At 44.4% G+C, this 11,945-nt stretch overlaps 1 protein-coding gene across 4 annotated transcripts in view; it reads left to right on the forward strand.

Annotated features, from left to right (window-relative positions):
- ARMC8 (armadillo repeat containing 8) overlaps positions 1–11,745 on the forward strand; it is a 94,481-nt gene extending 82,736 nt beyond the window's left edge. For all 4 annotated transcript variants that reach the window (XM_064165370.1, XM_064165369.1, XM_064165371.1 and 1 more), the window contains 5 exons: positions 2,741–2,836; positions 4,214–4,309; positions 4,773–4,845; positions 5,583–5,676; positions 8,004–11,745. In XM_064165370.1, coding sequence (XP_064021440.1) covers positions 2,741–2,836; positions 4,214–4,309; positions 4,773–4,845; positions 5,583–5,676; positions 8,004–8,037 — 393 coding nt within the window. In that variant the 3' untranslated portion in view covers positions 8,038–11,745. The remainder of the gene's footprint in view (positions 1–2,740; positions 2,837–4,213; positions 4,310–4,772; positions 4,846–5,582; positions 5,677–8,003) is intronic.
- Positions 11,746–11,945: the final 200 nt, after the last annotated feature.

Below are 11,945 nucleotides of genomic sequence, written 5' to 3' on the forward strand. Positions count from 1 at the left end.
CTGCAAGGGCCCCTTGCTCACCCCCTCCACGCCTGCAGGGCAGGGGGTGGGAAACAGGTCTTTTTGCACCTTTTCCTCTCCCATTCAGACCACAGAGGGAGAGGAATTTTGGGGTATACAGGACTCCAGGTCAACACCTGTCTACCTGGACTTCAGCAAAGCTTTTGACACTGTCTGCCAAGCTGGCAGCTCATGGTTTGGACAGATTCACTCTGTGCTGGATCAAGAACTGGCTGGATGGCAGAGCCCAGAGAGTGGGGGTGAATGGTGCCACATCCAGTTGGCAGCTGTCACCAGTGGTGTTCCCCAAGGATCAGTGCTGGGCCCAGTCCTGTTCAATATCTTTATTGATGATCTGGACGAGGGCATTGAGTCCAGCATCAGTAAGTTTGCAGATGACACCAAGCTAGGAGCAGGTGTGGATCTGTTGGAAGGTAGGAGAGCCCTGCAGAGGGACCTGGCCAGGCTGGATGGGTGGGCAGAGGCCAACAGGATGACATTTAACAAAGCCAAGTGCAGGGTTCTACACTTTGGCCACAACAACCCCAGGCAGCACTACAGGCTGAGGACTGAGTGGCTGAGAGCAGCCAGGAGGAAAGGGACCTGGGGGTACTGATAGATAGCAGGCTGAAAATGAGGCAGCAGTGTGCCCAGGTGGCCAAGAGAGCCAATGGCATCCTGGCCTGCATCAGGAACACTATGGCCAGCAGGACAAGGGAGGTTATTCTGCCCCTGTACTCAGCACTGGTCAGGCCACACCTTGAGTAATGTGTCCAGTTCTGGGCTCCTCAATTCAAGAGAGATGTTGAGGTGTTGGAACATGTCCAGAGAAGGGCAACAAAGCTGGTGAAGGGCCTGGAGCACAAACCCTATGAGGAGAGGCTGAGGGAGCTGGGGGTGTTTAGTCTAGAGAAGAGGAGGCTCAGGGGTGACCTCATTGCTGTCTACAACTACCCGAAGGGAGGCTGTAGCCAGGTAGGGGGTGGCCTCTTCTCCCAGGCAACCAGCAACAGAACAAGGGGATACAGTCTCAAGTTGTGCTGGGGGAAAGTATAGACTGGATGTTAGGAGGAATTTCTTCACAGAGAGAGTGATTGGCATTGGAATGGGCTGCCCAGGGAGGTGGTGGAGTCACTGTCCCTGGAGGTGTTCAAGAAAAGCCTGGCTGAGGCACTTAGTGCCATGGTCTGGTTGATTGGCTAGGGCTGGGTGCTAGGTTGGACTGGATGATCTTGGAGGTCTCTTCCAACCTGGTTGATTCTATGATTCTGTGAAGTAGTCCTGTTCTTGTCTGGCTATATAGATAGTAGTGCTTTGGGAGTGTGACTGTGGGACTGACTTACAAAATGCATCCGTTCATTCTACACACTGAAATTAAATGGTTTGAAAATGTAAGCCCGTGAATTGTTTTTGACAGGGAGAAAGAGATATTGGTGGAGGAAAAGAAGGGGCAATCCCCTGTGAAGAACAGAGGGAAAACATGCAACAAGCATTTGGCAAGCCAACATTTTTGTGGGAGAAAAAAACCCACGAAGCCTCTGCTGTGCATTTATCATGTATTGTGTTTCTCCTGTAAAAAGGTCACTGCAAAAAGTCTTCTGATATTTGTACTTGTTTGAGTCTCTATAAGCTTCATAGAAAATTAGCTCTGTCTTAATGTGAAAACACATTTAATAACTAGCCATGCATTAAATTCACCCTCAGTTCTTGACAGCAGAGTCTCATTATCACTTGAGGTGTTCTTCATCTGAAACTATGTCCCAGCTTCACCTACTTTCTGTGTATGTCTCAGAGCCAGAACCAACCATTCTCATTCTCTATGCAAAGCTCACTCCAGCATTCCTCATCCAGCAGCTTTCAAATGAGGTCTCATTGTTAGCAGTTTTAAGAAGTCCTGCTGGAATCCCTAATATCTTAAATTGTAGTGTGCCATGCATCAGTGGTAGTCTCTGGTGGCTGCTGGCACTCTCTGAGTTCTGGTGTCAGTTAATCCAGTAGGCCTAGAATTCTATGATTCTGTGACACTGCTTATCAGCTAGGAGAACTGTCTCAAGTGAAGAGACTTAGAGGTAAAAGGTCGTTTGATCACAGACTAGGAACATCTGTACTAGAATGAAATTAATCATCAGGAGTAACAGGAAAAGATGAAACTAGGTCTACTGGATTAACTGACACCAAAACTCAGAGAGTGCCAGCAGCCACCAGAGATTACCTCTGACGCATGGCACACTATAATTTAAGATGTTAGGGATTCCAGCAGGACTTCTGTGTCTGTGGCTTATTTCTCCTAACCCTCTCAGGCTTTTGAAATGAGGATATCAAACCTGGTCACAGTGTTCCAGTAAGAGCAGCAAAGACAAGATAAGAAACCCCAATTTTCTTACACCTCACTGATACCCTTCTGCTATCAGAAGAGAATCGGTTCTTGTGAACTGCAGTGTCATACTTAGAGCTTCAGTCTTCGAACTGGCCTCCATGCAATGGGGCAAGCAATGTCTTTTGTGCAGGTTACAGTGAAATCAGAACCAAGGCCTGTATCACACTCTCTCAAACAAGAGCAGGCTTCAAGTGAAGAGGAGCATTAAGAAGTTTTTCTGCTGTGATAAATTCCTGGGTTTGGGAGACCTCTAGGAGCTAGGGGCTTTGCGCCGTGTTGCTACTCTTGACTTTGTGTAGTTTGAGTAGAAATGCCCCTTCTTTGGGAAGTTACACTGATTGTGTTTCCTTATTGCTTTGACAGCACATAGACCATATAATGAGCACTCATGGGAAGCAAATCATGCAAGCAGTGACGCTCATTCTGGAAGGGGAGCACAATATAGAAGTGAAAGAGCAGGTACTGTTTTGCTTCACATTCTCTTGGCAGTGTAACACTTAAGAAGCAGCTAAGAATGCTTTACTCTTCTCAATGTGTCACTTGTGTTTGGAATTACAGCGTGCTGTGGATGTTGTACTGAGATCCACAAACGAAATTTACTACCTACAAGAATTCTGTTCTTGCTAATGCGTTATTACAAGTGTGTTTGACTTGAATTCGGAATAATATCTTTAAATGTAGCTTTGGTAGAGAAGAGGGCAATGTACCTAAATTAAATCTTGGCAAAAAGACAGTAGGAACAAGAAAAGAACAGGAAGCCAGTGTGAAACTTGGAAAGCATGGCAGTTATTTGCTTCTGTAGCAGCTATTAGGGCAGTCAGTTATGAAGAATACCATCATCCCCTGCCTTGCTGGCAGTAATAGATGTTCTGCTGGGAGATGCAGTAGGTATCTCAGTTGTTCTTGGGTGCCTGCAGCAGCCAGCAGCAGTTACAGGAGGAGAGGCACTATCAAGGTAAAGCATATGCTGGTGTAGCCCAGGAACAGTTGTCGAGGGACATGCCCTGGCAAATTAAAACAAGGAAAGCAGTATGCAAAAGGAACAAGAGATAGCCTGTAGGGAAAAGCATCCCTCGTTTTGATGTCAGCATAACTGGGCTGGCTTACAGGAATACCTGCTGTGGAGACTGCAGCAAAACTAAGAGGAGAGATGGGCAGAGTTTGGCTGTTCAGCTCTTGTGACAGACAAGGTGGTCAATTGGAGAACCCTATTTCTTGCTCATTCAGGGCATGTGGAGTTGGAGATGGGGGTTAGTGGGAAGCTGTGGGAGATAGCAGAGATTTCCAGCTTTAAGCTTAGGTTGGATATCAGTAGAAAACAGCTTGGCAAATACGTGTAAAAATACAATTAAATCCAGGCTGGCCTAAATATCTGCTCAGTGGGGGCTGGGTTGAAGGCAAACAGGCCATTTATGGCTAGTTAAGAACAAGATTAGTAGAATAACCTCCAAACACTCTTAGTAGACAGCAAGTTCAGTGATAGCATGGTTCTGAAACACCTATGGCTTTCTGAGTAGTTGCTCCTAAATGTTTTAGTGACTGGAATGGCCTGTATTGCAACAGGAAGGCTTTTATCATGCCAAGCCTATCAAAAGTAGCTAGGCCGAAAATATTACTCATTGAAATGAATTAATGTCACTTTTGCCAAGGCTGTTCAGCTGCAACTGTTAACTCTTTGGCACTGGCCTGAGATGTAGGAAAGCTGGAAATGCCAGCTTACAGATATTTAAACCAGTTAATGAAAGTGTTTGTCACACAAGTTCAAAGCTGTCAGGGAAACTCTAAATCGTGGGATGTGATCTGTGGCCAAATAATTGAAGTTTTTCTCTTTTTCAGACATTGTGCATACTTGCTAATATAGCAGATGGAACATCAGCAAAAGAACTGATTATGACCAATGATGACATCCTGCAGAAAATCAAATACTACATGGTATAGGAAATTTCTCCTCAACTCCTTTTGTCTTTTCCAGGGAACAAAAGAGAGGTTACTTCAGCACTTTGCCTCCTAAATTATTCAGTGTTGTGCATTTAACTGTTTCAAGTATCTAGTGGTGCTTAAGGGACCGTTGTGCAGTTTTGTATGGCAGAGGTACTGAAGAGCTGATTAAAAGGCAAATCCAGTTGTTACTTCTGTAAGAAAGTAACAGTGATTTAAGCAATACCTGTAACAAAACTATGTGGTAAATGTCTTGTGACCTTGAAAAAGGCAGATCTTGTAGACCCTAAAGAATATTTGGAAGTGACTGAATGCTACTCAGGTGCCTCATGTTACGAGAGAAGCTGTAGGTGACAATTAGTCACAGCTTTGCTATCTTAGTTTTTAGAATGCCAAACTGTAGGTCTGAGAACTACTAAATTTATTCTTCTAAATGCAAGTACTGTTTTTTCTATAGAGTCATTCAAATGCTAAACTTCAGCTTGCTGCCATGTTCTGTATATCTAATCTCATATGGAATGAAGAAGAAGGTAAGAAAGCCTCGGTGTTAATGCATGTGCAAGTTACTATCCTCATCCAAAGGCCAATGTTGCATAGCAATCAGAATTTGCACAGCATAGTAGAATATTCAAAGCATAAAGGGAGACATCTTCATAGATGTAATATGGAATGAGAGAGAATGGGCAGGAGGACGCAGGAAAGCATAGGGAGCAGTCTGACAGTAAATCAAGAGTTGATGAGAGTTACACAGTGGAAGGTTACCCCCAGTAGCATTTCTGTCAGATCTGAAAGCAATTGGAGTGAAAGAGGATCTTGGTAAGAGAACTTCCAGGTCTCGGGAGGTTGCTGCTACACAGAAATGTGTTTGTGTTGAGGGGTGGAGGGGACATATGGAGACAGCAGGGTGGAGCTGGAAAAAGTGACAAGGGAAGGAGTGGTGGATAGTAAAGTGCTTTGAGGAATATGTGGGGCTGAGAGGAGGAGGATTTCCTTGGATGATTTACACAGCACAGTGGGATATTCAGAGCATAAAGGGAGACATCTTCATAGGTGTAATAGGGAATGAGAGAGAATGGGCAGGAGGACACAGGAAAGCATAGAGACAATAAATAGTTGATGAGAGTTGCACAGTGGAAGTTCTTCCATTGTTCTGACTGAACTGTGTGCCATACTCCTCCTTTAAGCTGTTGTTTCTTGCTTCCACTTCTTTCTCCTATTCAGCAGATACTTTTGGTGGTATTCCCAACAGTGTGATTTATTGTTGTAGGTTCACAAGAACGCCAAGATAAACTACGAGACATGGGAATAGTAGATATTCTACACAAATTGAGTCAGTCATCAGATCCAAATCTGTGTGACAAGTGAGTATAAAGGAAAATCCAAAAAAGACGATCAGAGGGAAATTTTTATTCGGAAGTCTTTTGATTACAGAAAAATTGCCCAGAAAAAATGTCATTGCACTGAGTTTTATGATGTATATAAAAAAAAATGGGGGTACTGATAGATAGTAGCTGAAGATGAGCCAGCAGTGTGCCCAGGTGGCCAAGAGAGCCAATGGCATCCTGGCCTGGATCAGGAACAGTGTGGCCAGCAGGACAAGGGAGGTTATTCTGCCCCTGTACTCAACACTGGTCAGGCCACACCTTGAGTAATGTGTCCAGTTCTGGGCCCCTCAATTCAAAAGAGATGTTGAGGTGCTGGAACATGTCCAGAGAAGGGCAACAAAGCTGGTGAGGGGCCTGGAGCACAAATCCTATGAGGAGAGGTTGAGGGAGCTGGGCCTGTTTAGCCTGGAGAAGAGGAGGCTCAGGGGTGGTCTTATTACTGTCTACAACTACCTGAAGGGGCATTGTAGCCAGGTGGGGGGTGGCCTCTTCTCCCAGGTAACCAGCAATAGAACAAGGGGACACAGTCTCAAGTTGTGCCAGGGTAGGTATAGGCTGGATATTAGGAAGAAGTTCTTCCCAGAGAGAGTGATTGGCATTGGAATGGGCTGCCCAGGGAGGTGGTGGAGGCACCGTCCCTGGGGGTCTTCAAGCAAAGCCTGGCTGAGGCACTTAGTGCCATGGTCTGGTTGATTGGCTAGGGCTGGGTGCTAGGTTGGACTGGATGATCTTGGAGGTCTCTTCCAACCTGGTTGATTCTATGTGGATTCTATGTGGATAAGTGAAGAGCAAGGTTTGTGTTGCTGAGGAGTAGCCAGTTTTACTGATGTTCTCAACATTACAAAATAACTACACTTAGGATGTGTCGCGGAGGGGATTCTGCCGCCTACGCCTGTTGTGGCGGAGGGGAGAAATTAATTGGTGCAAGATGATATTCCATACAAATAGATCATTTATTGGCTTCAATATTCTGAACTCTGACCACCCCCAACCACTGAATTTTAGTATTTTGTACTTACACAGTTATGGAGGACATTCTAGGAATAATATCAAACAGAACTTGTTAACAACTAGCAAACATTCAGACTATAAACAGAGAGAGGAATTTCCCCACGGCCAAATGCCGCTTGGGGTCAATATGCTGTTTGCCCAGCAGATGGGCCCATGCTCTTTCTGCTCTATGGCAGAAGGCAGTAGACAATTGCAGAGGCATTAAAGCATTACTCACAAATTCTGATTAATTATCAGTCACCCTCTGGGGCCACATCACAGCCTGTATAAATGTCCAGTCTTCAGGAACTCTGCCCACGGACGTCAAGGCTGGAATTCTTCCAGCTTCAGGGGGAAAGGACAGTCTCTGACCTTGTTCTCCTGGCTTCTTCTGGATGGTCTGTATATGTATGTCCAGGCATTCTTAGGCAGGACCTTTGGGTGCAGAGGCAGGATGCTGTGCAGTCTCAGCACAGTGTCACACTGACCATACAGGCTGACTGCATGCAGACAATCCAGGGTCTGCTCCTGGTTAACTAGCAGCAGTGGAGCCTCCCAGGCAGTGATAAGGCAGCAGGCGTGCAATAGGCTGCATGGGAGACTGAGCTCCATAGATAAAGGCAGACCTAGTCCTGGTAACTCACCGCAGTGGTGTGCAGATGTGCACAGCTGGCTGGGAGCCTATGGGAGGCTCTCTGTGTAGGCAGGCAGGCAGGCAAGCAGGCATAAGCAAAGCAAGAGCACTTTGTTTACCTGTGTACCTCTATTTATCAAATGTGGGCTGAAATTAATGTCCCTTTGGCCATCAGAATGACCCATCAGCTTGGCAGTTAGCCAGACCATACCATAATAGATCAGAGTCACAGGCCTGGCCCTCCCAAATATGGGGATAGCATTTGCTTTGCACCCAGTGGGCCATAAGCTAGGCACATGGGCTTATACAACCACATTACACGATCAGGGGCCCTGGGCAGGCCAGACTTTATGGCACCAGGTTTGTTATGCCCCTTTGTGTTCGTTTATGTGTTTACCTCTGGAGTGGGCAGAAAAACATGTCCAGGCAAGACAAGGCATGGGCCCTCCATGACATGGTCTTCTAAACCAACAGAGAAATATCACTGATGCACAAATTTTGTACAAACCTTGGACTACCAATGAACTTCCAGAGGATTGGAACAGTGGTAAAACATCACATAGCTTTATGCATTAAAAAGGCACTAGAGGATCACTGCTGCTGTAGATATTGGTTAAATTGGTAGTCTTGTACATAAAGCCAAACCCCAGTAATTAACAGGTTGCTCCTTTTATTGCAGGGCGAAGACAGCACTCCAGCAGTATCTTGCATGATCAGAGACTAATTGAATCTATGGACACCCCTCATGTCTACTTAAGGAATAGCAGGAGATATTCCTGACTCCTTATATTTGCACAAGTCACCTTGGGCTGCATTTTTCTCAGGTGCAGGGAGCTGCTTTGCAGAAACAATTTAAATGATCAGGTCTCCAGTGCACTTGAGAATTTTCTTGAGGTAGTTTCTTTACTCAGAGGACTCCAGGGGGGTTGTTTTGGGTTTTTTTTGGTTGGTTTTGGGTTTTTTGGTTGATGGTTTGGTTTATTTTTTTTTTCTCCTGAGCTACCTGGACTTTCAGATAGAGCAATCAGTCACCATTTTTGTTTTGGGCCTCCAATTTCCTGCTTTTGCTGCAGCCTGTTGCGTGTATGTGTGTGGGTGTGGGTATGCTTGGGTGAATGCGTGTGGGTGTGAGACCTCAGTTTTGGTTTTTTGGGGTTTTTTTTTTGTGTGAAAATCTTTTTCTACAGGTTTTCAAGGGTTAACCATTATTTGCTGTACGAATACTTCAATGAATTATATACAGTTTGAATGAAATGTTATTTAAAAAAAAAGACAAACAAACCAAACTGTTGTATCCCATAGAGTTTATTTTGAATTTTGAACAGATGAATGTTTTTAAGTAAAATATATGCATTTCTGAACTTCAGCTTAACTTACATTATACTTCCTTTTTAAAGAGAAAAACAGAGGGAGACAGTAACCCCCGAGTCATAAGCAGCACATTCTGTATTGACAAAAGGTCCAAGAGGTGTTTTTTTCTTGCTGGCATACAAGGTCACTTGGTACTGATGATATGTTCAAACCCATGGAATAGGTGAACTGGACTGTTTGGAGTTTCTTTAGGTGTTTAGAAGGAAAGCTCATACCTGAGAGCTAGCATGACTGTTGACTTCTAGAAAGGAACAGGTGGCTGCAGTATCAGCAGGCATAAGCTATTGCATTAGTAGCCAAGAACTTGCTCATAGTTGCTGAAGAATTAACTTTATCTCACTGGTGATAAATACTTGCTGGTCACTAATCTCAATAGAGCAAAGAGTATGTTGCAGAAGTTACACTTTGAGGAGACCAGAAGGAGCTGGCAAGCAGTGATTGGGGGGGGATTGCTTTGGGTTTGCATCCTTTACTTGCAAATATAGAGAAGTGACTTACAAATGATTTCCATGAAAGTTCAGCTGGGTGCGTTAAGCTGGGGAAGGTGTGGAAAAATTGGGGGATTGGTTTGGTGGTTTGGGGATGTTTTTGCTCAGTAATGTTGCTACAGATTTTGTGTATATGTGCAGATATACACACTTGCATGAACTGGGATATCTGGATAATAAGCAATGGCATTTTAATGCGTTCAGAAACATAGATTGTCCATTAGTTCCTGAAATTGTGCCTGTAAGTGTAGAGAGAAGAACAGGAGTACAGACAACTGTGTAAAGTTAGGCTGGAATATGAGTCCTCAGTGGCTTCACAGTCAGATATGCACAGCAAGGAGATCTCCTTCATGAAGTTCAGGGTTCTTGCTTTATTTCAATGTCTGCTTTCTGATTTCAGTTTAGGTGATAGTTTTCATAGTTAGAATCTCCAAACACTATATTTACATAGCACACTAACAGGCATGCTAAAGATTGCAGCCAATGTCTTAAACCAAATCTTTGTTACATTGAACTTCAGGAAGGCTGCAGCAAGAAGAGAGGTCTGTAACTCTGCTAACCAATTCTGATAAGTACCTTAATCTTTTCTTTCTCATCAGAAGGTCAAATTGTGACAGCCTTACTTTTTTCCAAGGTAATGACTTGTTTCAGAAAATGTGACCAGTTTGGCCTGGAATTGGAATGTGCTGTGTATCAGATAACTGTTATCACTTGGTTGCAAAGGAGAACATCTACATTTCATGTAGCTTTTTCCACTCTTGAAAGACAAATAAAAGTGAGCACCTGACACTTTTTCCCCTAGGCATTGCAGTAAGTGACTGGCATTTTTTGATGTCCTCCTGCAAAATTTTCACGTTGGACTTTGGGGGCTGAACAAGGGGAAAGCAAAAATATGTGAGAACTTGATAACTATCAGTACCTCAGAAGAGAAACCTTATGTATAAAATACAATCAAATTTATTTTTCACTTGAAGTTGGAAAAAAAAGTTCTGAGGCAGATGTTGTAAATGCAGAACTGTACAGCGCGCACCTGACTTCCAAATTTGCACTCCTGACAGGTATGTTTAGAAGCTCAAGTTCTTACATATCTCTTCTCACCCTTCCCCAGTTCATGCTTCTAAAAGCCAATCTAAGTTTGATTCTCTAAAGCTTTGGGGCCTAAAGGTGTTCAGAGGAAAAAAGGTAAGGATCTGTGTAGGTCTTTTCAGGTGGTTTCTTAAATTGTTGCCAGAGAAACTAAGTAACAATGCTCAGACAATCTTGCTGCTGCATGAGAACAGTTGACATTTTCCACAGGTATTGACAGGACAAACTGTTGGATGAGAACATTTTTTACATTCAGTTAAGCTTTGTGAATAATTTTTGATGTTGCTACAGGTATGTACAAAAAGAAGCATACTGTAAATAAAAAGAACTTTACCAGAACACTTAGGTTTTTCTCAGCTTCATGGAGAAATCTCAGCTTTCTCTGCCAGCTTCTCTACAGACTGAGATTCAGAGTGGGAACAAATTTGTTTGCCTTTACCAACTCTAGGTTAGCAGTGTCCCAAGAATTACTGGGTTGCTTGCAGAACCAAAGCAAATGCAGAGGTTGTGTGGACATAAGACTACTCTTCAGGATTTCTGCTCTTGTGACAGTCCTATTGAATTCTGGTAAGTGTGTCTACTCTTCCTGTCTAGGTCCAGGGATGGTAGCCTTTCTCTCAAAGGTTGTGTGTGTCAGAAAAGTGAATAGCTCTGCGTGAAGTTTGGTGTGATAATTGCCAGACAGCTGGTGCACTTGGGTGATCTCTACTGCTTCCAGCACATATTTGCAGTAGTCTCTCTCACACTCAAAGTCAAATGAAACTTGGCATTCCAAGAGCAGGTTTGCATTGCAATAGTGAAGAAAGCCAGGTGACCTGCTTAGAAACATCTTGTGCCAGGATCTTCTCAAGGCAAACATCTGTCTGCTTTTTAATGTATTTTTACAGACTTTAACCATTACAGTAGATGCTGCACCTCTGTGAAACTGCTCAAGCAGTGACACGAGAGGCAGAGGAACAACTGAGGTGCATGAGGTACGTTCTTGAAAGCTAGAGAATGAGTTTAACAAGGCTGGCATGGCAATCTGAAAATGGAACCACAGTTTTATGTGTTGTAAACAAGCAAAATTTCAGTGGTGGTTAAAAACATCTGGAAGCTTACTTATACAACAGGAGACAGATGCTGGATGAACCCAAGGCTGTGGTTTGCTCTGATCTTTGTCCCTACCAAGCCTCAGCCCCACCATGTCCTCAGGAGGCAACGGACGGTGTCCCCTTCAGATGGCCAGGGGCAGTGGGGCAGTGGATGTGCCCAAAACCCAAATCCTCAACCAAGAGAGACTTCCACCAGCTGAAGCAGCAGGCCATCAGATATGTGCCACATGAACAGAAGCGCCTCTAAGGTCTGCACATGGAGCAATGGAATGGAAATGGACAGGGGAAGCATTGCTGCCCCAGTGGGCACTGCCCTGAGGAGTGCTGGTCTTAGGCACTGTGCTCTCACTGCAGATAAGAGAATAAAACCAACTTAAGCTGTGTTTGGTGTGGGTCTCGCAGCTTCTCCCCTTTGCTTTGTGCTGGGGAGATGACATCTGGATCTTGCACTTGTTTTGAGCCTCTAGGAGGGATGGGGAAATGAGTGCGGGTGCTGTGTGGGCTTGGGGGGGAAGCTGTGCAGGTCTGACAGGTGAAGAGGCAGCAGAAGGACTCCATCTGCAGCAGCTGCTGTGAAGGGGA

Source organism: Pogoniulus pusillus, chromosome 26 (genome assembly GCF_015220805.1).
Source record: "Pogoniulus pusillus isolate bPogPus1 chromosome 26, bPogPus1.pri, whole genome shotgun sequence".
Lineage (NCBI taxonomy): Eukaryota > Metazoa > Chordata > Aves > Piciformes > Lybiidae > Pogoniulus > Pogoniulus pusillus.